Here is a 25,114-nt window from a genome sequence, read left to right as displayed (position 1 = left end):
TAACCAGCCCTATACTTTGTGAAAACATCTGTAGGGGCAACTTGTCATAATCTGTCATAACTGGCTAGAACTTATTCATCAATGGTACACATTTCTAGCTACTACTTTTTTCCACCTGGGTGTTGTAATCATTGCTTGGACTCAATTAGAAAGGATTCATATAGATCTGAATCTAACTTTTATTTTACTCCGTGTTTCACAAACTCTACCGTGGAGAGAGTGAATGCAATATTTGCCGTACCCTAGCCCTGTTTTGATTACAGTCTTTGACAGACAAGAAAAAGAAAGCAGTGTCAATCACTGTGCCTTTTTTTGTTATATGTAAAGCACTTTGTATAACCTTTATGAAAGGTGCTATACAAACAAACATGCTTCGCCTCAGTATACATTCAGTGATGTTGCATAATAGATGTTTGAGTGGATGAATAGAGGGACAGACACAGGGACAGTCGATAGTTGTAAACCATTCATTGAAAAGAGTGAAGAAAAAGCCTCAAAGCTTGTGTCCTCATGAAAGACTGCTAGAAAAAGAAAAGGCGCTGTAAAATGATTGTTGTGAGGGATGAGAATAAAAAGATAGCTCAACATCAGTGTACTGTACTTGGCTGACAGTGTGACCCACCATGTTAAAGGAGGCCACTAGGGTTTTAAGGAAAACAGGATTACCGTCTCATTTTGTTGTGTACTGTAGCCCGGAGGACCATGACGGCAGTGTGGAGAATGTAAACGGAAAAAAGTTTCTCTTCCTTTCCTTCTTGTACACCTCCTCTCCTTTGAGTCCTTTGATATGTATAGATGCCAGTGTGTTTCTGTTTCTCCACTCATGCTACATGCTCCCAATTTATGGATTCCCACATTTCATTGGAACAGTCACTTTTCCATGAGTGTTGTTAAGGATGCCGCCATTATTCCATTGTTTTAGTTGTGATCTGAGAGGGGGGACTAGAATTTAATCATGTGTTGTCCTACCTCTTTTGTCTGTATTTTATGTGCTGCTGTAACATGTGAATTTCCCCTCTGGGGATTTGTAAACTCTTATTTTATCTGATGTGAATAATCTAAAAGAGGTTGCTTAAAAGGCTGTGGTTGTCAAGAGTAGCTGTGTGAGCAGGACTGTGCTGAAAATCAACATAATGCTCACAGCACTATTAAAAAAAATATTGGAATATAAATACCACTCACTGTTTTGGGTCAGGGAGGGCAGTGATTTGTAAGTGGCATTTCTGCAATATAGGGATGCGGTTTACTATTATCTTTTTTACCAATTAATCTGAGGATTATTTTCTCAATAATCATTTTGACAAATGTCCATCCAAGAGCCAAAGAGTCATCACTTGATCTATCCAGCTATCTAGTGCTAAAATGTAGGACAAAGATAGCAGTGGTCATATCAGAAGCAAGACTGTTACCAAATGTTTGGCATTTTTGCTTAAAAAATATCCCTCAAATGGTTAATCGAGACCTCAAAGTAGTGGCAGATTTACTGATATAATCAGTTAATCAACCAATTGTTGTAGCTCTACTGCAATACAGAAAAAGAATGCCGTTGTATTTTTCAGACACATTCAGCAACACATTTCAACACCACTAAGTTCCACAAGGCAAATGTGCACTGGTTGCGTTATTTTTTTTAAATTTTAAGAAGAGTTGATGTTTATGGTCTGAATATGTTGAAATGAAACATGGGTTCTGCAGATTGGCCTGGCTAGACACATTGACATTCATCCATTTTCAAAAAAGCTTGAGCTTTTTAAGCTTAAAGACTTAATTTGACTACATTCCACACATTTAAGACATTTCAAGCACTATGGGAGGTATTATCCTCTGTGTTTCCTGCAAAACCCTCATTGTCCTAATATTCATCTCACCCTCAGAGCTTCCCAGTCTTTCTCGACTAAAATATACTTATTTCCTCTCTTGCATCTCCCAGATTGCAACTGTTGTCCTTTCAATTTACAGCAATAAAACCAGAACTCACTAATTTGCTCCATGATCCAGAGCCAATACAGACAGAGCTTTAATGTAGCCTGTAGGCATCTATCCATTTCAAATGCCCATATATCATATATCTTTCTCATGCCATTGAAACCTCTTATATTTCAATTTCAGAGCCAACTGGGGGACTAATTCAATCCTCAATCATTAAAGCTCAGTTATATTGTACAGAAATAAAACGGGTGTCTTTCATTGCTGGAGTGCAGCAGCAGTAGACACAGGCAATTCAATTTATGAGTCCTTCACCCTTGAAATGACTCGCTGCCTTCAAAATCATTTTTACAGACTTAGTGTCCATGGTGCTCATTTTTTCCTGTCAAAGACAATGACCCTCACATGTGTAACAAATCACTGTGAGACAAAACCCGCCTCAGGTATTCCCATGTGTAAATCCAAAGCTCATGTGAAACAGTTCAGTGAAAAAATTCAGTGACAAGTAACTTACAGCGACAGGTGCCTGAAAGTTGGAGAGACAGTAATCGTCCTGAAAAACGTGTCTCAAAAGTCAGCCAATTTAGCCAACAACTGAGGAGGAGTAACGCTAATTTTAAGATAGCAGGGATTAACGCCGCTGAGTCATCAAACAACCGTCAAGCAGCCAAAAAAAAATGCAAACAGTCAGAGAAAATCTTATTGTGTTCCTCAAAACGACCGCTTCCTGGAGATTGAAGGAGAGTGAGTGAGTATGTTAATGAAAAGAGGAGTGAGGGAACAGCCATTATGAGAGCCGTTATTCAGCTGAAGGTGTTCAATGTGTTTTATAAGCCTTATTTGCAAATACAATTATTTCTTTATTAAAACAAAATTTGGTCTTCAAAAAATAGTTTTCTAAAATAGGAGGGCTGTCTTATAATTATGGTTATGTAAAAACATTTCAAGATGAAACAGGTACACAAGAACACCTGTGCATCTATAAGCATCACGTCTCTTCCTCTCTTTGCGCAGCTGTGATATTTGTGATATTTATCTGGATGTCCACACACAAAGACACATAAAGTGCTCATGTACTTATCTAACTATAAAACAGGGAGACTTTTTGCTTTGGCTCGTAACTGTTGAATACTAAGTCTGAGGAACATTTTTTTTGTTGTCCGGATTCTGTGAGTCAAGGCAAAATCCTGTTTGTGCTAAGATCTATTTTTTTTGCCACTCCAACTACACATTTTGAAGGGACACCAAAATTGCTACAGATCATCTCTGGACCAAGCAGGGAAAAAATAATAATAACTTTTTCAGATCTTTGATGTTCCATACAGTTCTGCTAGAACTGGCCCTCAACAGGGTGAGCAGGGCTTAAAAATGTCATACCTTTGTGCAAATTCAAGCACATTTGCTCGACATATGTAGGTATGATGTCCATGAAACAGTTGGTGCCATTTAGTTAATAGTTGGCTCTGTAGCAGCATCATCGAACTGTGAAGGAAGGAATCTGTGTCTGTACATGTATGCATGATTTTGGTTATTTATTCAAATCTTTATTTAATCAGGTAAGTCCCATTGAGATCAAGATTTCATTTTCAGCATGTCCGCATATTTTAAGAACTGTAAATTCAATCGACTTAATTTAGTAGTTGTATTACAGAGGATCTAAGGGACTTTAGAGTAGAGTTGATTTGATGAGCTGTTCTCAAGAGCACTGCAAACAGAAATTGTGGGAGCTTAGCAATTTTCCTGTTCCCCATAGGTACGCACTTAAAACGTGCACTGCACTAGTTAACATGAAGTGTCATTTTCTAGGGCAATAAGTTATTTGCATCAATGACATGTTCCTGATAAAGCACATTCCCTATAGGCTGCAGGCAATATGTGTGTTTTTTCAAGTCTAAACATCAACACATCAACCAGATAACTATGTGACCTTCCACTAGTAAAACAATGGTGCCAGTGAATGCTAGAGCATTAATGCTGCGTTCAGACTGGATGTGATAGATGCCAGGAAATCCCAAGAAAAGCAAGTAAAGCTCTCTTTGATCATATTTTGATCATATTTGGACCATCGCGCAAAATGTGCCAATTGAGTCATCAACGCAATGCTGCTGCGAATCTGCCTATAAAAATATTTTTCACCCGCTGTCTTCTTGCTTTTATCAACCATGGCTGAGATAACCACCATTTCTGCATCGTACCTGTTTACCTGTGGTAGCTCTGGGTACCCACATACAGCAACTTTTATCTTCTCCAACACTCGCAACCCCTCCTCACCCCCTCCTCCCTTCTCATTGGCTGATGCGCCACAGCGTCACGCGATTCTGCTGAAAAGTTCAATATTTACAACTTGCATGTTGTAGGTGATGGACGCGAATGTCGATCGATTCTCGCATCGTGAGTAACGCAAGTAACACGGTAACGCAAGTAACACGGTAACGCAAGTAACGCAAGTAACAGACTTTTTATGTAATCATCACCTCTATCGCTTCCGTTTGAACACAGCATAAGACATACTGTATCTCAAACACAAAATTTGACCAACATTAAATAAGAGTACATATAAACTACTTTGTTTGGCTAACCACAGCACTCGCACACCCACGCACACCCACGCACACACCCACGCACACGCACAGGCGCACGCACACGCACACGCACACACACACACACACACACACACACACACACACACACACGCACTCACGCACACACACACACACACACACACACACGAACACACACACAGTATGATCTGAAGTCATAAAATGTAATGTGCAAACCCACAGCTTCTTTGCAGGTCATGCTTAGGAGCAGCTGCAGAAACTATTTAAACCTTACACCCCAAAGCAAAATCCTAATCCGGGTTTTCCCCATTTCAGTGGGCACCATATTGGAACTTTCAGGGACACAGAAGGGCAGCCCTAACAGCCTGCTGCTCGCAGCAATATTAACTTTACTCTAAGGGACATTAGTAGGACATTGCCAGAGCAGCGTCAATGTTTAATGTCCCCAAGAGGCAAAATGAATGAGCACATGAAAAACAATTCTGTCATGGCTCGGTCTGCCCCGATTTATTCGGGGACGTATGTTTGTGTGCACTCTGCTCTTTTCTGAGATTCTTTACTTTCAGTGTGGAGAGCGCCAGGAGGCGGGGCTGATCCACTCAGGCAAGCCGACGAGGCACACCTGGTTCCCATCTCCACTTAATCACCTGCTCCATAAGAAGCCAGCTCTGACTCCACTCCTGTGCCAGATAATTCCGTCTCATCGGTAGAGCTTGTTGCCAGCGTTCTCAGCGTCTTGGTAACTCGTTAACATTTGAAGATTATTCTGGCACTAACTCTGTTTTGTCCTCCTCATCATCTCGGTGCCTCGCCGCCCTGCCTGCCACGCCCCCGCCTCCAGCCTCCAGCCGCCTGCCTACGCGGACACCTTGTGTTAATCCCTTTTGGACACTTTCTGTTAATTTTTGGACTTTGTTAATAAACTCCTGGGTTCATTCTCTCAGTCTCCAGCTTTTGCGTCCAACTCCTTGAAGATCCGTAACAGAATTATCTGGCCAAAAATGGACCCAGCGGAGACCGAGCGCATGAGGCACGCCCTCACAAACCAGGGCACCCTGGTGGGGCAACACGATACCACGCTGAGGCAGGATCTGGAGCAAGTCCGGTATCTCGCCACCAACGTCCACCAGCTCAGGGGGCGGATGGGTTCGCTTGCGGACTGGCTCATTTCGAGTCCGCTCTCCAAGCCGTGTTTTTAAAAGGGTTGTCAGGGTATATAAAGGACGAGTTAGTGGTGAGGGACCAGACCCCGTCGTTGAGGGAGCTGATGGAATTGGCCACCCGTCTAGATAACTGGATGAGAGAGATGCGTAGGGAAAGGACGGGCAGGCAGAGGTTCCGCTCTTTCTCCCACTCGCCTGTCTACTCCGCCACAGCGGCCCCTTCACCACCGCCTTTCCCTCATCCTGCCCTACTGGAGACTTTCCCAGAAGAGCCTGCCCCGGCATCTCCTGAGGAGCCCATGCAGCTGGGGCGAGCCCGGCTTGCTCCTGCGGAGAGACAGCGGCGCCTCCACAACCAGCTCTGCATCTATTGTGCCCAGGAGGGACATTTTCTCGCCCGATGCCCGGAGGTGCCAAAAGACCGGGCTCATCAGTGAAAAGGGGGGCACTGATGAGCGGATCCTCCTCCTCCTCTGCCCGGGTCCAGGTAAAAGGTATGTTAAACACACAAGAGACACTCAACAGACAATTCCAGTCCAAGCCTTAGTAGACAGTGGGGCGGACAACAACTTCATTAACTCTAGCCTGGTGGAGCAACATGGCTTCCTGGTGACTGAACTAGAAGGCCCCAAAGAGGTTTTAGCCCTAGATAGCCGACAAATGAACGTCGTCACCCACAGAACTGAACCACTGAAGCTAACTTTGTCGGGCAACCACCAAGAATACATTGAACTATATGTAATCACATCTCCCTTGACCCCCATAGTCCTCGGGTTGCCCTGGTTAAAGAAACATAACCCCCACATAGATTGGACGACAGCAATACCAAGACCTACTCCTAGGCTCCCCTCTTCCGACCAGAACCTCAGCAAACCAGAAAAAGATGCCATGGAAACCTACATCAACAACTCCCTGGCGGCAGGTCTCATCCGTTTTTTAGGTTACATGGTGGAGAAAGGGCAGCTCAAAAGATTATTCTGGCACTAACTCTGTTTTGTCCCCCTCGTCAGCTCGGTGCCTCGCCGCCCTGCCTGCCACGCGCCTGCCACGCGCCCGCCTCCAGCCCGCCTCCAGCCTCCAGTCGCCTGCCTACGCGGACACCTTGTGTTAATCCCTTTTGGACACTTTCTGTTAATTTTTGGACTTTGTTAATAAACTTCTGTGTTCAGTCTCCCGCTTTTGGGTCCAACTCCTTGACGAGCCGTAACACAATTCTATAAATCAAACACAGTAAATAAAAGACGTATAATACACAACGAACCATTGTCATCACGACCATTTGAGGGAATGCAATGAAAATGAGAGACAACATGCTCTAAGTATTGACAACAGGACAGTAGCTGATGGGATAAAGCACAAAAAAAGCCTGAGACACTATTTCATACAGGCTGTAATGTGTAGTCCAACATTTTGTTGCTACTATATCTTCTGTATATACACATGTTGGCTTATGCATAATTGCTTAAGCACAATTACATTTTGCTTGATGGATGTTGCTATTATTTTTCACATTAATGTTGCCGGTGCAAATAATGTATTATTCATATTATCATATAGACTTGTTATTATAGTGATCATCTCAAATATTTCTCCTTTCAACAGATGCACAGCTATAGAAAAGTACCTGCAATCTGATGCTGGAATTGACTGGAAGCTAGATATCATTCAACTTAGGAACATGACAACACTCACAGAAACTATCTCATCGCAAAATAGATTAAATATTGATTAGCCTCAAGCAGTCATTGAGGAAACTTGGCCAAGATAAAAAATCAAATCACATTAAAGCAGCTGGTTCACGCATATCTGTATGAGATAAACATATCTAAGAAGCAAAGAAGACTGTAGAACAGAATCTGACTGGGTTAACTATTCCTAAAGAATATGAAACAAGGTAATTTTGTAGCTTGTGAAAACATATTTCAAGGGGCATTTCCTCTGACCTTGGAGTACACACATGATTATTTAATGCAGAGTAGTCTCAAGCATCATGCAAGTTTTAATGGTTACATATTAGCTGAACTCGGAACATCCCTGAAATCGGATTTGTAACTTGGAAAGTCGTGAGAACTCCAACGACCCCAGCCTAAAAACCCAAGATGGCTGCTCTGTGCATTAACAGCATCTTCTGTTTTATTTGTGTCTCATAAATCAGTCACAAACACAGTGCTGCCCAACTTCTATCTGTGGCCATGCTAGTACAGTGTTTGGATTTGCAATATGAAACACTGCATAGAGTAATGCGTTATCAACTGGTGTTGCTAACAATGACTTACCTGGCTTGATCAAACCTCACTGTCAAACAGCAGTTTTCCTTTTTTTACGGGAACGTGGTCAGCCTGGTTGTGGCGTCACTCCCATCTCCAGCTTCTGACTTTTGAGATTATTAGAATGCACCATAATCATCAACCATAGAGAAGAACTGAGTCACCCTGGATGAAGACCCATGTTATTCAATTCCATTTACATTCAGTCAATACTGTCTTTTGTGCTACATTTTCAACAAAGGTCGCTTCTAATCGAATGCAGAAGCAAAAAAATTATATTTTGGACATCCAAAACTTGGACACACATTTCACAGAATTTCTGGAGAGCGATTACGCACCACATTGGAGCAGTGACAACAACAAGAAATAGTTTTAAGCTGATCTTGCCCCAACTTTTATAGTGTACTACAGTAAGTGTTTTATGGTCCAGTGTTTCATGGTTTGTTCCAGAGTAAGAACTAGTACCAACCACTGTTGTAAAAATCTCTTCTGTGAGTCAAATGCAAATTCAGATAATCACATGTTCAGTGAGTAATGGCAAGACTGTGTTCACACATTGTACCCTGAGAAGGGAATGCAACTGGAACAGAGGGTGAACATAATAATACAAACAGCTAATTATGTGGCCAACAGGGAGTGTATCATCTTGTACTTACGAATGAGCTGTAGTCCTCCTAGAATGGTCTAGTAGGACACCATATCCCTCCCTAATAAAGGAGAGCCTTCTCTTCATTGAGGGAGAAAAAAAGGTAGAAATCTACTTGGTGCTATGAACTCAAACATTTTTTTAGGCGGTTCAACGATGTTAACACATGATGATATGAGGAATATCTGATGGTGTCTGTCAAACTGCTCTAGGATGTATTTAGCGGGGGAGGGCATCACTATGTTCCATTGCCGTTTTGCATTCATTCATTCTTTTGTTTGATGAAAACTTAATTTACACATATTGAAAAGCTTTTAGTGTGGCAAAGTTGTATCCTTCCTTCAAACATTTTAACCTCTGAACTGTTCTACTTACTGGTGGTTCGGCCTTTTTCCAGTTTATGGCTGTTTTACTTTGGAATGATGTCACACGTGGACATGGACACATTGTATTCAGTGTGTTTGTGTGTGTGTGTGTGTGTGTGTGTGTGTGTGTGTGTGTGTGTGGCAATGTGGAAAGCTAAGATTCTATGCACTTTGTTGTACATTGTTTCATCTCAGTGGTCAAATTCTGTGAAACCGACATCACAATGAGGAGAATAAATACATCATTTCTGCTATCTGTCTTTTTATGGCTATTTTTTTTCTTCTTCAGTTACACAGATATTGTGATGTAGATTATCATGCAATGTATCAAGTATAGCTGTATTGTGTTATTATCGTTATGCAACCTATCGTGATAGTTTCATATTGTGAGTTACTCTGTGATTTCTACCCCTATAGATTAACGCAGATCACTTTTTAATTGCATTAACTATTAGCATATTAATTCATAAATGCTTATTATTTGGGGCCCTCTAAGTTAATTTTCGATTTCCAAGGTAATGCAACCTACAACCAGTCACAGCAACGAAATGGAGGCGCTTGTTCAGTTAAAAAAAAGGTTACCTGGTAATAAACTTTCCAAATTTGAGCTAAACAGTACACTAAAATGCATTTCTGAAAACATTTTATGCAAGAAATAGGCAATACAATCACAGAATATCGAGTCATATTTGATCAGCACTGCCTAGTTTGACAGCTTGATCTGAGTTTTGTTAGCCTGCGTAACTGCGCTGAACGTACCTGCAGAATGCATGGTGACACTGTCAGTCATTGTCTTTAACCCACCCCACATGAGATAAACGGTTGTGTTTGGTCCGCACAGGGCCAGGTTGGCTGGAAATCTTTCTGAATAGGAGAGGGGCCAGACCTATCTGCCACAACAAATGAAACATAGGTTTGGCAGATTCATCTGGTTTCCAGGATAACTGTAAAAGGCACTACTTGATATTTCTAACATTAATAAAGCAGTATGTAGAGATATAGTGGAGTAATGGCGTCCTGAGCAGAGACAGCATCACTCTCCCTTTGTGGGGTGTTATAACACAAGCTTCTCTGTATGTGCATGTTAATGCTGCCATGAAAAAACATAATTATTTCACATATTGGGGTAAGTTGTTGTGGAGACAATCCAAGCCCAGCTTTTTTTTTTTTAAATATTTAGAGTACAGCAACTTTAATACCCATTAGGTAAAGTCCTCTTTAACGTCAGTGTGCAGTCTGTATGATAGTCTACAACACTCAGCAACCTGTTGGTAGAATATGTGAAGATACAACACCAGAGAGGAGCCTCTTATTTTTACCCTCACATGTGTGCGTATTAGAGCTTATATGTAAGGAAACAGAGGTTGTGCAATGTGTCTTTGTGTCAAGACCTTTTCCATTTTCCTCTTCTTACTTCAGTCAGACAAAGCAGTAAAACATGATTGCGCAAGTAAAACGTGTTTTTTAAACCATATCCACCCATACAGCCTACAGAATAGGAATAGAATGTAAACCAGGAAACCAAACACATTACAGAGATTTAACCTCCTCTTAGGGTCCTCTGGCTCTGCTCCAATGTTGTCACGTATCTAACAATCCTTTAGCTGCAGATTACACTGAAGGGATGGACGGTCCCAATGGGCTTCGTGCATCCACGGCGGGACGCCCTCCTTATTCGGGGCCAGATGTTGTCGGACAATCAAAGAAGGCTCACTCGCGTGCGCGCACTTATACTCAGTGAACCACGCGCTGCAAGCTTGCACTTTAGTAATACGGCAGTTTATTAAACAGTTGTGATCTTAAGGGATTCAGCCGCCTTTACGCATATTATAGCGAACATAAAAACTGCTGTACTTAGCTGTGAGAAGCTCTCATTTAAATTCCCTTTCTGAATGAGTATTATCATGCGTTTTACTTAAGAAGCATGTCTAATACGGGACGCCTCCAGAGCATGCCTTTGACAGTAGATGCTCCTGTCACGCCAAATGTGCAGAGCACAGCCGGACTAAGCCGAACTGCAGCTCTAATCTTTCTGACAAATGTTTATGGAAATGCCGCTCATGTGCCAAAAATATTAAAGACAAGATGCCTGACTGCATCTTTTTCTTTTAGTCTCTACATCCTCTGACAGGCAGAAAACAGACCAAAGGCTCCATCCGTGACCCACCTTGACAGCAGAATGTCGCCCACAGGTAAACTCCAATCAATACAGATCCAGTACACTTCCGAGGGTCCATGGCAGCGGCGGAACAGAACTCCCTACGTAGCCCGCCGGGGATGTCAAACTTCGATGGAGTGCAGCTCTGTCAGTCTGCTGGTGCTGCCCTTTCCCTCTCTCTCTATCTCTCTCTCTCTCTCTCTCTCTCTCTCGCACCCGCTGATGTCTGTCCCCTGGTGTTCAAAGGTCGCTTTGGATTCCTTTTCTCTCCCCCATGACGAGCGTGTCCTCTGCGTGTTTCCTGATGACGACCACCACCTGTCCGCGTCCGCCGGCTGCTTCTGCGCAATGCATACAACTTCGTCAGTGTTTGTCCCCACCAGTCATGTCTGGCTCATCCTCATCTGTTTTATGCATGATGATCACTATAGAAAAGATGCACACGCACGCAGGATTTCCCAACAGAGGGCGGCATGACCCCTCCGCCCCCGTTCCCCTCGAGTTTAGAAAACTTTTTTTTGTTCACTCAGGAAAATGTTTAATCAAAAAAATCATCACAAAAAACACCCGATCAGCAGGATTTAGATGGCATTTGGAGTAGTGAACATGGACTCCCTTCAAACATAACGTGATCATCTATCACGCCCTCATCAGTGTCCTCTTTTCACTGGATGAGTCCAATGCAACTGAGTGACAATAAAGAACTGTAATATATTGATATAATGATAAGGGGTGTAATTACTTTCTTTATTTTTCACTATGGAATCGCTCTACTTCATAACGGTTCTCAGTCTCTTTTTAGCAGTGTTGTCCTCTTTTGCAAGTAGTCAACCACTTTTACACAGCCCACTTCTTTCTCACTATCCTATTTTTCCTCATAATGATATTTCAATCAGGATTGACAAGTGAATGAAGAAAAAAAACTGTTATAACAGATGATATGTGATAATTAAGTATTGGCAGAAAGTCCTCTGTGCTTAGACTCAACATTTGTAATTGAGGGGTGTCTGCCCTGAGAAGCAGCAATATAAATCCCCCCATAGAGTTGAATGGCAAGTTGTATGAAAATGAAACAGCAGGCTGAATGCAAAAGGATAGTCTTTCTGAATGAACTTAATCTTCCATCTCATACATCATTCATTGTCTTATTGCCATAATCTTTACTTTCTCACTGCAAGGGCATCACCTGTGGTATCCTCAACTCTCTCCTGTAGGTACCAACTCGTTTTATAGGTACCAACTCGTTTTCCAGACAATAGTCTGAAGGTCGGTGTTGGACCCAGCCATTGCTTTGATCAAAAGCAATTTATGGGAATTCATGATGTAACTGTTTAGCCATTAATATTAGCCTATAGATATATGAAGCAATTCATAAAGTATCCAAATATGAAGGCCCATTAATTTCAACTAAAACTGTTCACTCAGCATCTGCAAATGGTTCTCTAGGCTGCTAATAAGGAGCCCATGACTTGTGCAATAATGTATTTCTAGCCATACATTTAAGCATGTGGTAAGGAAACAGTTGATCCCAACTCATCTGCATTATTTTATTCTATGAAGACCCACTCACAACCTTGTTTCCAACATGAATTTGGGGCCTTAAAAAGCCCTTTTGCACAACATTTACTTCCTAATTTGTGAAATTGTTTTTTTTTACCTAGTTAAGTTTCTATAAAACACCTTGGTAATTTGCACATGTGATTTCAAACAGTGCTATTTCCTATTTCAGTATTTAAACTATCAGCTCTAATACTGCACATTTTATAACGAGGACATTATATGTTGCTATTTTGAGTATCAGACAGTTCTGCACAGCAGCGGTGCAGATGATGAATTAAGTCAGATATATAATTTCATGTTAACATGCACCACTGAACGCATCTTTAATCACCGCTGCAGCCATCCAGTGTGGTGAATTTTGGTGCATGTGGCCAGTTGTTAAAGCATATTGCAACCCATAATTACCTCTAACGAGACAGCTTGAGTGTCAGTCTGGTGCTGTCGGCAGGAAGAGAAACATCTTCAGGGCAGCACACTTAACTCAACCACGACATGAGATGGAAAGTTATAACGTGTGTGTGGAGTCAGTGTGCAGCCTCATTATCTTGTATGGAGATGCTTTAAGTTGTTGGATACCATCATCTTAATGTTCTTCTCTCTCCCTCTGTCTTCCTCTTAGTCACCCATTCACTGACTCTCACTTTGTTTAGTTTTCTCCTTTCTTTTACCCTCTACCCATCTGCCACACCCACCCATTCATCGTTGATCTTACTGTCTCAGCTCCTCCTCCTCCTCCTCCTCCTCCTCCTCCTCCTCCTCCTCAGTCTTCCATCTATCTTTTCCCTCCATCTCTGTTTCCTCTCCTCCTCTACTTCCCTGATCTGAAACTCTTGCAGTTGTGCCTGTGAGCATCGGATGCAGTGATGTCCTCAGACCATTACAAGAGCGCCTGAAGCGATACTGTAGCCCTCACTATCTATCACTCTCCTGCTCCTATTCGCATAAGCCTCAGTGTGTAAACCCCCACCCAACTCCCCCGCCCCCCCTCTCTTTTTTTTTCTGTCTGCCTCTGGCTTCAGTCTGGACACAGTGTTTTGCATGTACTGTATGTAGACTTCCATCAGTTCACATTAAATAAATGTCCCTTTGGCTGAGCCTGCAAGGATTGGAGTCGGTACTGTGTGTGTGTGTATGCGTGTGTGTGTGTGTGTAATTGTGAGCCTGTGAATTTATGAGAGTTTGTATGGGCCTTTTTCTGTGTGCACCTGTTCATTTTCAGCATAGTACTGCATACTGTATATGTGTCTGTTGTTGTCCAGACCCCCTCCCTTTACCCTGCACATATAGTACTACATAGTAAATATCAGCCCCGAGCACATTCCATAAATATCATACACATACAAACAATATGCAACAGCATGGCTGGACATGCGGTTTAGGCTGAGGCTGATGTCATTGCATGTTTCAGTATACTTCATGTTAAATCACAATGTGCTCCACGTCTCTCTCTCTCTCTCTCTCTCTCTCTCTCTCTCTCTCTCTCGCTCTCTCTCTCTCTCTCTCTCTCTCTCTCTCTCTCTCTCTCTCTCTCTCTCTCTCTCTCTCTCTCTCTCGCTCTCTCTCTCTCTCTCTCTCTCTCTCTCTCTCTCTCTCTCTCTCTCTCTCTCTCTCTCTCTCTGTATACAGTATATATATAGTATACTGTATGTATATGTACCGTATATGTGTGTATGTGTGTGTGTGTGTGTGTGTGTATCTATATTTAATTATTTAATGATTTATTATATATTTCCTTCTGGATGGGTAGCTGTCTTCTGCATCTTCCCTCTGCCCCTCTGACGGGCCAGGCCTCCTCTGTTCCAACAGCATCCATCTCTACACCACAACACACAAAAAATATCTATCTAAATTGGACTTTGCTAACAAGTTTGCCATAAAATAAATAAATAAACATGAAAAAATTGCATGTTCAAGAAAAACTTTGAAGGGAAAAAGAATACTTAGTCCTCAGTCTGGAAAACATGATTACAAGAAGCACTTATTAGCTTTAGGATTAGCTCAAATGGATATACTCCTGTATTCAATCATTACCCACTTGACAAAATAAAGCTATCAACATGAACCGGCTCAGCCTTAATTTGAGCACAAAGCCTATGTTTGTTGATACTTTACATAGTTTGATTATGTGCCAAAAAGGTAAGCAAACAAACATGAACTGTATTCTTTTTTCCAAAGAGGATTTTTCTAAGAATAACAAACCCTGATGCTGGGAGTTACTGGTGATCAACCTACTTTTTTTATGTACAGTGTGAGGATGTGTTATCGCAAACATTTGCCTACTTACATCCAGTAGATAGGAAGCAACAGCATCAACTTGGAGTTGTGTCTCAGTGAGTATAAGTCCAATATTCACTTCTTTTAGCTCTATTTTTGTCTCCACCAACTCTTGAATTGAATAATAATTAAATATCCTGGCTTTTTAGCAGTTAAATGTTGTTGCTAACTTTGTCTGCAATTAAGTTCTAGGTGGATACCATCATATATTGTGTTTATCGGTTTGTCTGCCTGCTCTGTTACTCAGAGTATTTTTCTTTTCTTTTTCGATATAAATATATTGTTTAGTGTGCCTTCAAATCCAGGAATGAAGCTTTGATGTCCACCCTGCTCTGTTCTTCAATGCAAAATTTCAACATGACCTTTACCATAGATTTATTTACACAGATGTACAAGCAGCGTAGCCTTGTCTTTAAATCCAAAACCATTAACACAGTCATTGTCCCTCTTACAGTAGCACAAGAGCTAATCCTTCTCTTTGACTCTTTGGTCTCCCTATGCATATTAACACTTTTATTTCTCTTGTGTCTAAGTGAGTGAAAAAAATCACTGAAACTTTTTCTCTCAAACTGTCTACTCTCATGACAGAAGACATAAAAGGTAAAGGTCATGATCCAGTCGGACTGTGTTTTCTTTGAAAAGCAATATCACACTACGGGAAAAGTAAGGTGAGCCACAGAACATGTTTTGTAGCACCTACAGCTACAAATGCTACTGGCAGTCTGAGTCATGTAGTCAGGGAGTGAACAGGCTCACACGCACATTGTATTGCTTTGGTCCCTGTTGTTGGCCGCCATTGTTGGTTGCCGTTGTTGGTCGACGTTTTTGGTCCCCGTTTTTGGTCCCCGTTTTTGGTCCCTGCTGTTCTTCCCCGTTCATGGTTCTATTGTTGGTCCCCATTGTTGGTCCCACTTCAATCAGTAACTGGATGCATGATAAGCTTTCTCACAGAGCTGCTTACACCCACAGAGTCAGGACTCTACACTGTACGTTCCCCATGATGTACAACCTGGGGTTGCTTCATTAAGAATGTATGGTAGACTGACCTTGTGGAGAATGTTTTTCAGCCTTTCCATCCAGATGAGCTTCAATTCACAGCAGTGATAACAGATGTGAAGCAGAAAATCGAGTCTTTCTATATACCAAGCAATTTCCAAGAGTGCTACCATAATCACATTTTCAATCTTTTCATTGCTACTGGAGCTGTACATAAAAAAGTAACACAGAATATAAAGTATGCTCATCCCGAGTCAATACTAAACAAAGGCAAAACTACGCTCTCTGAATGTTGTTAAGGTTGAACTGTGATTGTTTATTCCAACAGTGTCACTGTCAAGCAGTGCATGACTGTAAATCACAATACCTGACACATAAATGCAGGTCAGGTTGGATTCAGACTGTGTAGGATTGAGCTTAGTAAATAATGTTCACTCAGATGGATCAGATTGCCCTATGGCATAAGGTAAATGTTGCAATTGATTCGAAATCTCTGTGAATATAAAGATAATATATGTAGGCTCCATACACTAGGGATAGTAATGTCAGTCTGCATCGTAGTGTCAGTGCTCAACATCTAGGTTCAGACTGACAGTAGGTCAATGTAATGTGTTTTTTGAACAAAAGCATGTTATTGTAGAAACCAAACAAACAAGTATGTCCCCTTTAACTTTTCATCTAGTCTAGTGCCACCATCAATTCAAGATTTCCTTTTTTTCACTGCTTTGGTTTATGACCAAATACCAATACCAATGACATTCCCATCACCCTCAGCTGTACTTTTTAGTGCTAACTGGTAAATGTTGTTATGCTAAACAGCTAAGTTTAATTTAGAAAGTGTGTTTAGGTTCACAGGTATTTGCTCTTTTAATACAAATAACTGGTTTTGTATACAATGTGGTATTATTAAATTATGAAGCTGCAGCACCATAGAGAATGTAAGTACATGCAATAGGTTTTTGCCTGTTTCCTTCAAAGCATTTTTGTTGCCTCCTATGGTCACAGGTTTTTTCACATCCAAAGACCTTAAAGCTTGTTTATTTGAATGGAATCCTAAGGGGGTCAAACCCTGCTCTGTCGCAGTCTGTCGTGTTGTCTCTCTCTCTCTCACACACACACAGACACACACCTGTCTGCCTGAGTCAGATCTGTAGCTGTGAACAATAGAAGAGTGGGCTGAGGTCAGACTGTTTGAGTGAAGGGGAATCTAGGGAGAGGCTTTCACTTAAGCATGCCAGCTATTTTTAATAAGTCAGAGAACAAACTCATGTCACCACAAAACTAGGCCAATTCACACAATGCTGTGATATCACTGGGAGTTGCCACCACAATATTTGGTGGATGACAAAAAGCCTGAAGGCTAGACATGAAAAGTTAGAGCAGCTAATACCCGGAAGGTGTGCAGTCGTTCAAATAGACAAACTCAGGCAGCTGGGAAAATAAGTGTGGGGGAAAAGAATGAGCCACTTTCTCCAGTCGTAATTACGACTGATGAGATGTGCCTTCTGGGAAGTTTGAGTAGAGTTGACCGGAAGGAGGGGGCGACAGTATAATGTTATGTGGCCCCCAATACCTCACCACTGCAAAATATGTGCTCAGACTAACAAAAGTCTCAATCTCTAGTATGTGTTTTATCTAATCTCATAGTACAGGTCTGTAGTCTGCTGTGTCCTTTCCCTGTATTTCTGCACTGCTCTGTCAGACATGAATCACAACAACCTTCTTCCATGCAGCTCTTCATCCGTGTTGATGCTGTAAATCAACATACATCATTAGTGTTGCAACATGATATACAAATATTGATATGTACCATGGCATCCTGATAGGAAATGTGTTTACTTCTTATTTGTGTGCTCATGTACCATATTTTTGTTTTATCACATCATTATTTCTGTGAAGCAGGTTGGGAAGCAAAACCAGCTGTTGTTTTGGCCAAAAAAAAAAGACGTTTGCTGCCATTTAGTGGCGATACTGTGTCATTACAGCCAAAAAACACAACCTCATTGGTCCACTTCATCTGGGCTACTCTCGTCCATACTCTAGTTCATGATGCTTGAGTACAGAAATAGTTCAAGATTATTGATCTCTGTTTCTTCCACTCTTTTTGCATCGTGTATTAATACTGAAGCTTAGTAAAAAGTAGATCACACAGCTGCAGTTAAACCAGAACGCTGCTGCTCAAGTCCTCACTAAGACCAAAAAAGTGGATCATATCACTCCAGTCTTCAGATCTCTACACTGTCCGTCAAATAATTGAAATGGTTTATAAAGCATTGAATGGCTTAGAACCAAAAATACATTTCAGATCTTCTGTTCAGCTATGAACCATCCAGACCTCTTAGATCCTCTGGGACAGGTCTGCTCTGTATCCACAGAGTTAAAACTAGACAAGGAAAGGCAGCGTTCAGGTTATGTGCATCAAATATCTGGAACAAACTTCAAGATAAGTGCAGGTCTGCCAAAACTCTCAATTGTTTTAAATCAAAACTGAGGACTTTTCTGTTTTCCGCTGCCTTTACTTAAATTATTTTAACTGCATGTACTGTATTTCAACTTCTCCCTATTTCTTATTTATTTTATTTTAATGTAATTTAATCTGTGATTATCAGTATATGTGATTTTATATGTGTTTCTTTCAAATATGTTTAAATGTTCTATGTGAAGCACCTTGAATTGCCTTGCTGGATTGTGCTATATAAATAAGCTTGACTTAGTGAAAGTTCAATAAAGAAGACTGTTTATGCTGTTTAAGCCAACCAGATTTTGCCAACTCCCTAAACCTATTATATCATTACTGCCAAACTTTAAATCTGCTCTCCTCTATACTGCTGCCAGTTCATTTCAGTACAAACTGATGCAACTCTCCTCCACCCCATTCACCTCCAGTCTCCATCACATCCAATGCCCAGTTCTCTTACACATCCCATCATCCAGCTCTCCAGTCAGCTCTCTCCACCACCACCAGTGTCTACCCCAGGGGGGGTGTTCTTAAACTAATAATATCATCACTACCCCCTTATTGTACTATGACGCAACATTAAATCACAATTGTACAATTAAATTTATTCATTGTGCATCATGTCATTCATTTGATCTTTACTCTATATAAGTCTCTCCTGATTGAACTATAAGCAATTAATTTAGAAATATGCACAATGAAAGCACAACCATCTACAAAATGGGACAATGTGATTATGTAATAATGCAGCTAATGCATTTCATTTGTGTTTGTGTTGCAAAGAGCATTGCTAAACAACTTTGCAGCTAATTTAATTAATAAAGACAAATGGGGTCGTTGTCCACTGGACCTGGTTGCAAGCATTAAGTTAGCCTCAGAAAGAGGAAAATGGATTTTGTACATCAGATTTCTTTTAATTATCAGCATCATTATTACAGCACTTACAGTGGAGTACAGCTGGCTGGACAACATGGTGCATGTGACACAAAAAAACAACTCATTATTCATGAAGTGATATTGGGCATGTATAATACCAATGTAACAGAATAACAAACGTGGATTTCCAATGACACACGCTACTATAACCTGCTTATTGCTTTCACCGCTTGCACTCCTGTGCATGCACCTTACAATGAAGGACAAGTTGCATCTAGAACACAGCAGTAGTCATTGCAGGATGCATACCATATTGTATGGAGGTAAAGGTTTTTATAACTTGAGATTGTTTCTACAAAATAAATATACAGTGTGGACTTTTTATTGAGCTTCATCAATAAGTCACCGTCAGATAGGATCAAAATGGAAAACAAGAACGAGCTGTTAGGGTAGAATTTGTGAGTTTGTCAAGGTGTGCTGAAGTACATCTGCAGTGCAGGGGTGAAGATGAGGACAGTTCCCAGTATTGACACTGTGAGGAAGGCCCACAGGAAAATCCTGTCCAACACCTGAGCCACAAACTTCCAGTCTTGAACAACCTGAATGAGACAGAGAGAGAGGGATAGATAGACAGGACAAAAAACAAGGTCCACAGGTGTGAATCTGTTAGGCTTCAAGCTCTTTTTCACAGGGAAAGCGTCCCTCATTCAGGACACAAGAACGGCCATGTGTCATTTTGATAGCAGTTATATAACTTCTAAAGTTATATTATTGTTTAACAAACAATAAGCTGTACCAGTTAAAAAAAGAGGGGGGAAAGGGAATGTACAACATGCAAGCAAACACTTTGATCCCATGTCTGCCCACACACCTCTCGTATGAAGTGCTCCTTTTTGATGTGACGGCTGATGTAGCGTACAGAATTTGTGGCTTTCTCCAGCATCGCCAGCCAGGCTTGGTTTTCATCCTCCTTCCCTGCGAGGGGGCCTCTCTGCTGACCGCCACTGTGGCCAGGAGCCTCCCTCCTCCCCCCACCTCTGCTGGGCTTCTGCTCCGGGCTTCGCATCTCCATATCTGGAAAGTGGTATCTGAGGATAATGGACACTGACTGTTGAATTCATTTTAAATATGTATTATTCTATTCTATTCAACATTTTGGGAAATATGTTTATTTGCTTTCATGCTGAGAGTTACCACTCTCATATCTGCAAGATAAATATGACGCTGCAACCAGTTAGCTTAGCCAACAAGGCTCTGTCCAAAGGCAAGAAACATCAGCCTACCAAAAAACCTGCTTATAAACATGTTATATCTTGTATAATCTATATAAAAATTAAAGTGTAAAGATGACAATTTGCTATTGCACAAATGCTCTAACTTTTTCTTGGCCAGGAGCAGTAACTTCCTGGGCTCTTAGTTAATTGCCTTGCAACTGCTTAACTACCAGGCAGGTTGTTTCCCCTATCTCAGATTTTTATGCTAAGCTATACTAATCTTTCCCTTTAACTCTTAGAAAGAAAGCAAACAAGCATTTTTCTCAAAACATTGAACCATTCCTGAAACTGCACTTGGTCCTAGGATTACCTGTCAGTGTGCCCCCTCATACACAGCAGTCTGGGCAGTCTCTGAAGGAAGAGGCTCTTTACCCAGGGGGCCATGGGGTGGTAGCTTGTAGAGGAACGGTGATGGACGTTAATCACAAAGACGGTGACGATGATGGAGAAAGTGACAAAGATCATGATGAAGAGCAGGTATTCTCCGATCAGTGGGATAACCTAGAGACAGAAAAATGCAAAGCTAACTGAATCAGTTAAACACTTAACTCTATTGTTTGAAACGTTTGTTGTTTCCTCAGAAAATAAGGATGTAGAAAATATGATATTTATGAGGAGAATTTTTTTTCTCACAAAGTTCAATTTTTCACTTCAGGTGGAGTACTGTACCTCTCAGCATGTAAAAACAGCTGTTCAATGTCTCCTGTGGCTCTGCAGAGAGCTTTTAAAAGTTTGAAAAACATAATCCTGATGATGTCATCAGGGGTAATTTTTTTAAGTGCCCCTTTAAAAATATTTACGTATACATCACAAAATATAAATTACAAATTTATTTCTAGCAGGGTGGGAACATCAGTAGTTTTGCTCTTATTTGCTCATTAAGCAAAAATATTGGGAACATATATATTTGAGCTGAAGATAGCGTTAGATGAAAATGAAAGGGATCACCAAATTGATTTGTCAAGACCTTGAACATTTATAGCAAATTTCACAGCAATCCATCTAATGGTTGTCAAGATATTTCACTCACAAACAAAAATGTCAACTTTATGGTGACACTAGAGGAAGGACTCAGGAGTTCAGGAAAGTCATTTGGATTTATTGTCTCGGAACCATGAATGTTCAAATTGTTGCTCCAGAAAATAAAGTAGTTGACTAAAGTAGTCAAGCTTTTTTACTGAACGAGTTAAAACTTTGACTCTCTGGTGGCACTACATCAGGGATCACCAAAGTCATTAGAATTTATCCTTGAAGCTTTGTTAGTGTCTATTTCATGTTCAGTACTTTTGGGTTGCATTGTTGGAGGATTTGATATTAAATAATCCTCACATGAAACAGTGGACTATAAAGTAAAGTGAAAATTCAGTGATTTTTCTGTATTGGACTGAAATCAAATGCTTCTTAATTGAGTTGACATAAAGTTTAAGCTCCAGTTAATTGAGAGGGCTGTGGTTGTGAGCTGGGAATGCTGCAATTAAGATTACAATTAGGATAACTGAACACAGGAAAAAGTAATGGAGAAGTAGGAAAATGACAGCCCAGTAGACAGAATAACAAACATTGACTTCTAACCCTTTAGGAGACCCACCTTTGAGGATGAAGGGATGATTTCTTCTATGACCAGAAGGAACACAGTGAGCGACACCAGCACAGATGTGGAAAGAGACAGTTTCTCTCCTTCATCTGATGGCAAATAAAACACCAGCACAGTCAGAAAGGAGAGGCCGAGGCATGGGATGATGAGGAAGAGGGTATAGAACAAGGGCAATCTCTTAAGGATGAAGGAGTAGGTGACAAACGGATACCAGTACACCTCATCCCTCCTGCTTCCCTTCACTCCTGTAGCATTGAGGATCTCCCACTCGCCATTATCAAAGAAGTCTTTACGGTCCACGTAATGATCCACCAAAACCAGGTCCACCATGTTTCCATCGTAAGTCCAGGAACCGAACTTCATGGAGCAGTTCTGTCTGTCGAAGGGGAAGAAGGTGACGTCCATGGTGCAGGCAGACTTGTAGCTGGCAGGTGGAGTCCATGTTATGGTACCATCCCAGCGCACAATTGCTTTGGTCATTAAAGAACCCTCAAAGCGACCGTCCGCACTTGGAGAAGATGAGAAAGAGAGAAAAAGTATGTGGTGATAAGGAAAGGTCATTAAGACCAGACAAGGTATCAACTGAAATAACCAAGTAGCATCAGAATTACCTGCATTCGTTTTTTTTACCCAGAATTAGAAAAAAAACGACTATGTATGATTTTGCACGCAGCCAATCGAGCCAAGTGTTGTGATTTAATGTTATGTGTGGTCCACTACAGCAACAGCTACAACCCAAACTGTCTGGGTTGTGGTGAAGTCGAGCGCGGTGTATTTGATGGAGTTGGCAATTCAGCATGCCAAGATCCTTCCATTCACATCATGAGTAATGAATGAAGAAGGAAAAAAAGGTATCAAATAAAGTACTCTATTAGTATCAGTATCACTTTCAGGGTACTGGTATTGGTACTGGTTTTATAATTTTCTAACGATACCTGGCCCTAGGGAATTGCTGCACATACAAGAACATACTGCTTGTATGTGCATCTGAGTTATCAGGCACTCCCTCAGAATGTGCTACTGAGTGCTTCATTACTCACTTTTCATACAGGACGATGTCAGGCAGCCATATAGTCTCTGAAGGCACTCTGATGGAGGTAATGCCTCCATAGTCATCTGGGTTCCACTTCAGCTTCACATCCACCCACTCCTTTACATAAATAAATAACAATGCATGATGAGTAACACGATAAGACTCTAGGAAAGCTTAAGAAGTCTTTAAGTGCAGCTCTTCCATTTCAGCACCATGGACAGCACCGGACTGCTAACTGCACTAAGCAAATGGAAACTGTTTTTCCATGTTACTGATCAAATTATTTTATTTTAGCAAAGTCTACTAATAAGTAAAAAAAAAAGCAGAACCTGTAAATTGCTGTATTTTCCTTTATACTTCCAATTGGTTTAATCAAGATGGAATAATGATTACGGAACATTCTTTATTTCCATAGGCTAAAATGTATTTATTTTAATGCTGCTATATTATTTTATTTTGCTGATGCCATTTTATGTTATATTTGAATTATATATGCTAGGGCCATTTTATCCAATAAATGAACAGAATGATACAAAAAATGCTAATTTGTACTATTTAACAAGGTCAAGAGATACATACACATACTGTGAGTATGTGTATGTATCTCTTGACCTTGTTACATGTGAAGGAGCATATAACAATACCTCCAGATGAAATAAAACAAATAGAAAAACACATTAGAATAAGAGGAGAAGAAAGAAGGATGAAAAACACAGAAACCAAAAAACTAAAGAAAATGACTTAATTTGTGTAAAATGTTAAGTAATTTTCTTTAGTTTTTTTGTTTTTTTCCTCCTTTCTCCTCTTATTCTAATGTGTTGCTCTATTTGTTTTACTTAATTTGTGTAAAATGTGGGCTATACGGTGGTGTAGTGGTTAGCACTGTTCTCCCCGTGTCTGCATGGGTTTTCTCCAGGTTCTCCGGTTTCCTCCCACAATCCAAAAGACCTGCACGTGTTAGGTTAATTGATGACTCTAAAAAATTGCCAGTAGGTGTGAATGGTTGTCTGTCTCCGTTCGTCTCTATGTGCCCTGCGATAGACTGGCGTCCTGTCCAGGGTGGACCCCGCCCCACGCCCGATGTCAGCTGGGATCGGCTCCAGCCCCCAGCGACCCCGACAGGGTCAAGCGGTTGAAGATGAATGAATGTGTAAAATGTTTAATACCTCCAGTAGCAGTAGTTACATTAAATTTGTGAGCTCTACTTGAGCGAATTAATCGTATCAAGCGGTTCATAAAATTAAGTGATCAGAGCCTAACCAATCCAGTCACAACTATGTAAAGTGTGCATTTTTAAACGGTGGCATTTATTTTTACCTGCCAGAGCCAGACATTTGTAGTCATCAGTTGGTTCTTTTCATCCTGCAGGAAGACAGGGAAGGAATTATGTTCACTATTTATACATCTTCGTGGTGCTTACTGTGAAGGATAAGAGAGGCTAATGAGGAGGTGAGGAGCAAACCAGAAGCTGTAGACAAAAACTTGAGTGGGATGAAAGAAAGTACTTAAACCTAGTTAGAAGGAAAGGTTTTCTTTTCAATGTGGGTTAATTGCTTCTCATGCGTGCCACTAAGAAAGCACACTGGAAGATCTCTGGGGTTAAGTGCCTTGCTTCAGGGTAAAACATAAAATGAGTGAGAGAAGCAAAAGTTACTCTTCAATATTTGTTCGATACGAAGTATGGACATAAGGAGAGAGGATGAAGGAGAGGAGTAAGGACAAAGTAAGATATGGATTTCTGAAAGTCATAAGGATTGTCAGTTTGAGTTGTGGAGTATCCGTGCAGGTAAAGCCTTGCAGAAACAAGTTTAACTCGAGGAGAGAGAAAATCTATGGAATACATTTTGTGGTTTGTCTGCTCCCAAGAAGTGCTGATGCAAACCTGATGCATACCCATCCTCTCTGAAAAGACTTTGATCAGAGGTGTTTTGTTTTGGTTTTAATCACAGTAATTCAGCTAGAA

General features: G+C 41.0%; 2 protein-coding genes across 2 annotated transcripts in view; both read right to left on the bottom strand.

The window, feature by feature from the left end:
- The window catches only part of chrna8 (cholinergic receptor, nicotinic, alpha 8), a gene marked incomplete at both ends in the record, with an annotated part of 52,640 nt that extends 41,475 nt beyond the window's left edge, over nt 1-11,165 (bottom strand). Inside the window, one exon of the mRNA XM_083934141.1 lies at nt 11,096-11,165. Coding sequence (XP_083790267.1) covers nt 11,096-11,165 — 70 coding nt within the window. The remainder of the gene's footprint in view (nt 1-11,095) is intronic.
- Nucleotides 11,166-19,630: 8,465 nt separating this feature from the next.
- Nucleotides 19,631-24,510, bottom strand: chrnb3a (cholinergic receptor nicotinic beta 3 subunit a). Its single transcript, XM_083925527.1, has 6 exons — nt 24,469-24,510; nt 23,159-23,268; nt 22,113-22,626; nt 20,835-21,025; nt 20,122-20,338; nt 19,631-19,849 (listed from the first exon to the last, which is right to left on the bottom strand). The coding sequence occupies exons 1-6, from the start codon at nt 24,493-24,495 to the stop codon at nt 19,718-19,720; spliced, it is 1,191 nt and encodes a 396-aa protein (XP_083781653.1). The 5' UTR covers nt 24,496-24,510; the 3' UTR covers nt 19,631-19,717.
- Nucleotides 24,511-25,114: the final 604 nt, after the last annotated feature.

The sequence above is a fragment of the Echiichthys vipera genome (genome assembly GCF_963691815.1).
Source record: "Echiichthys vipera genome assembly, chromosome: 2".
In the NCBI taxonomy this organism is placed as follows: domain Eukaryota; kingdom Metazoa; phylum Chordata; class Actinopteri; order Perciformes; family Trachinidae; genus Echiichthys; species Echiichthys vipera.
This window is presented reverse-complemented; position numbering and strand designations above follow the sequence as displayed.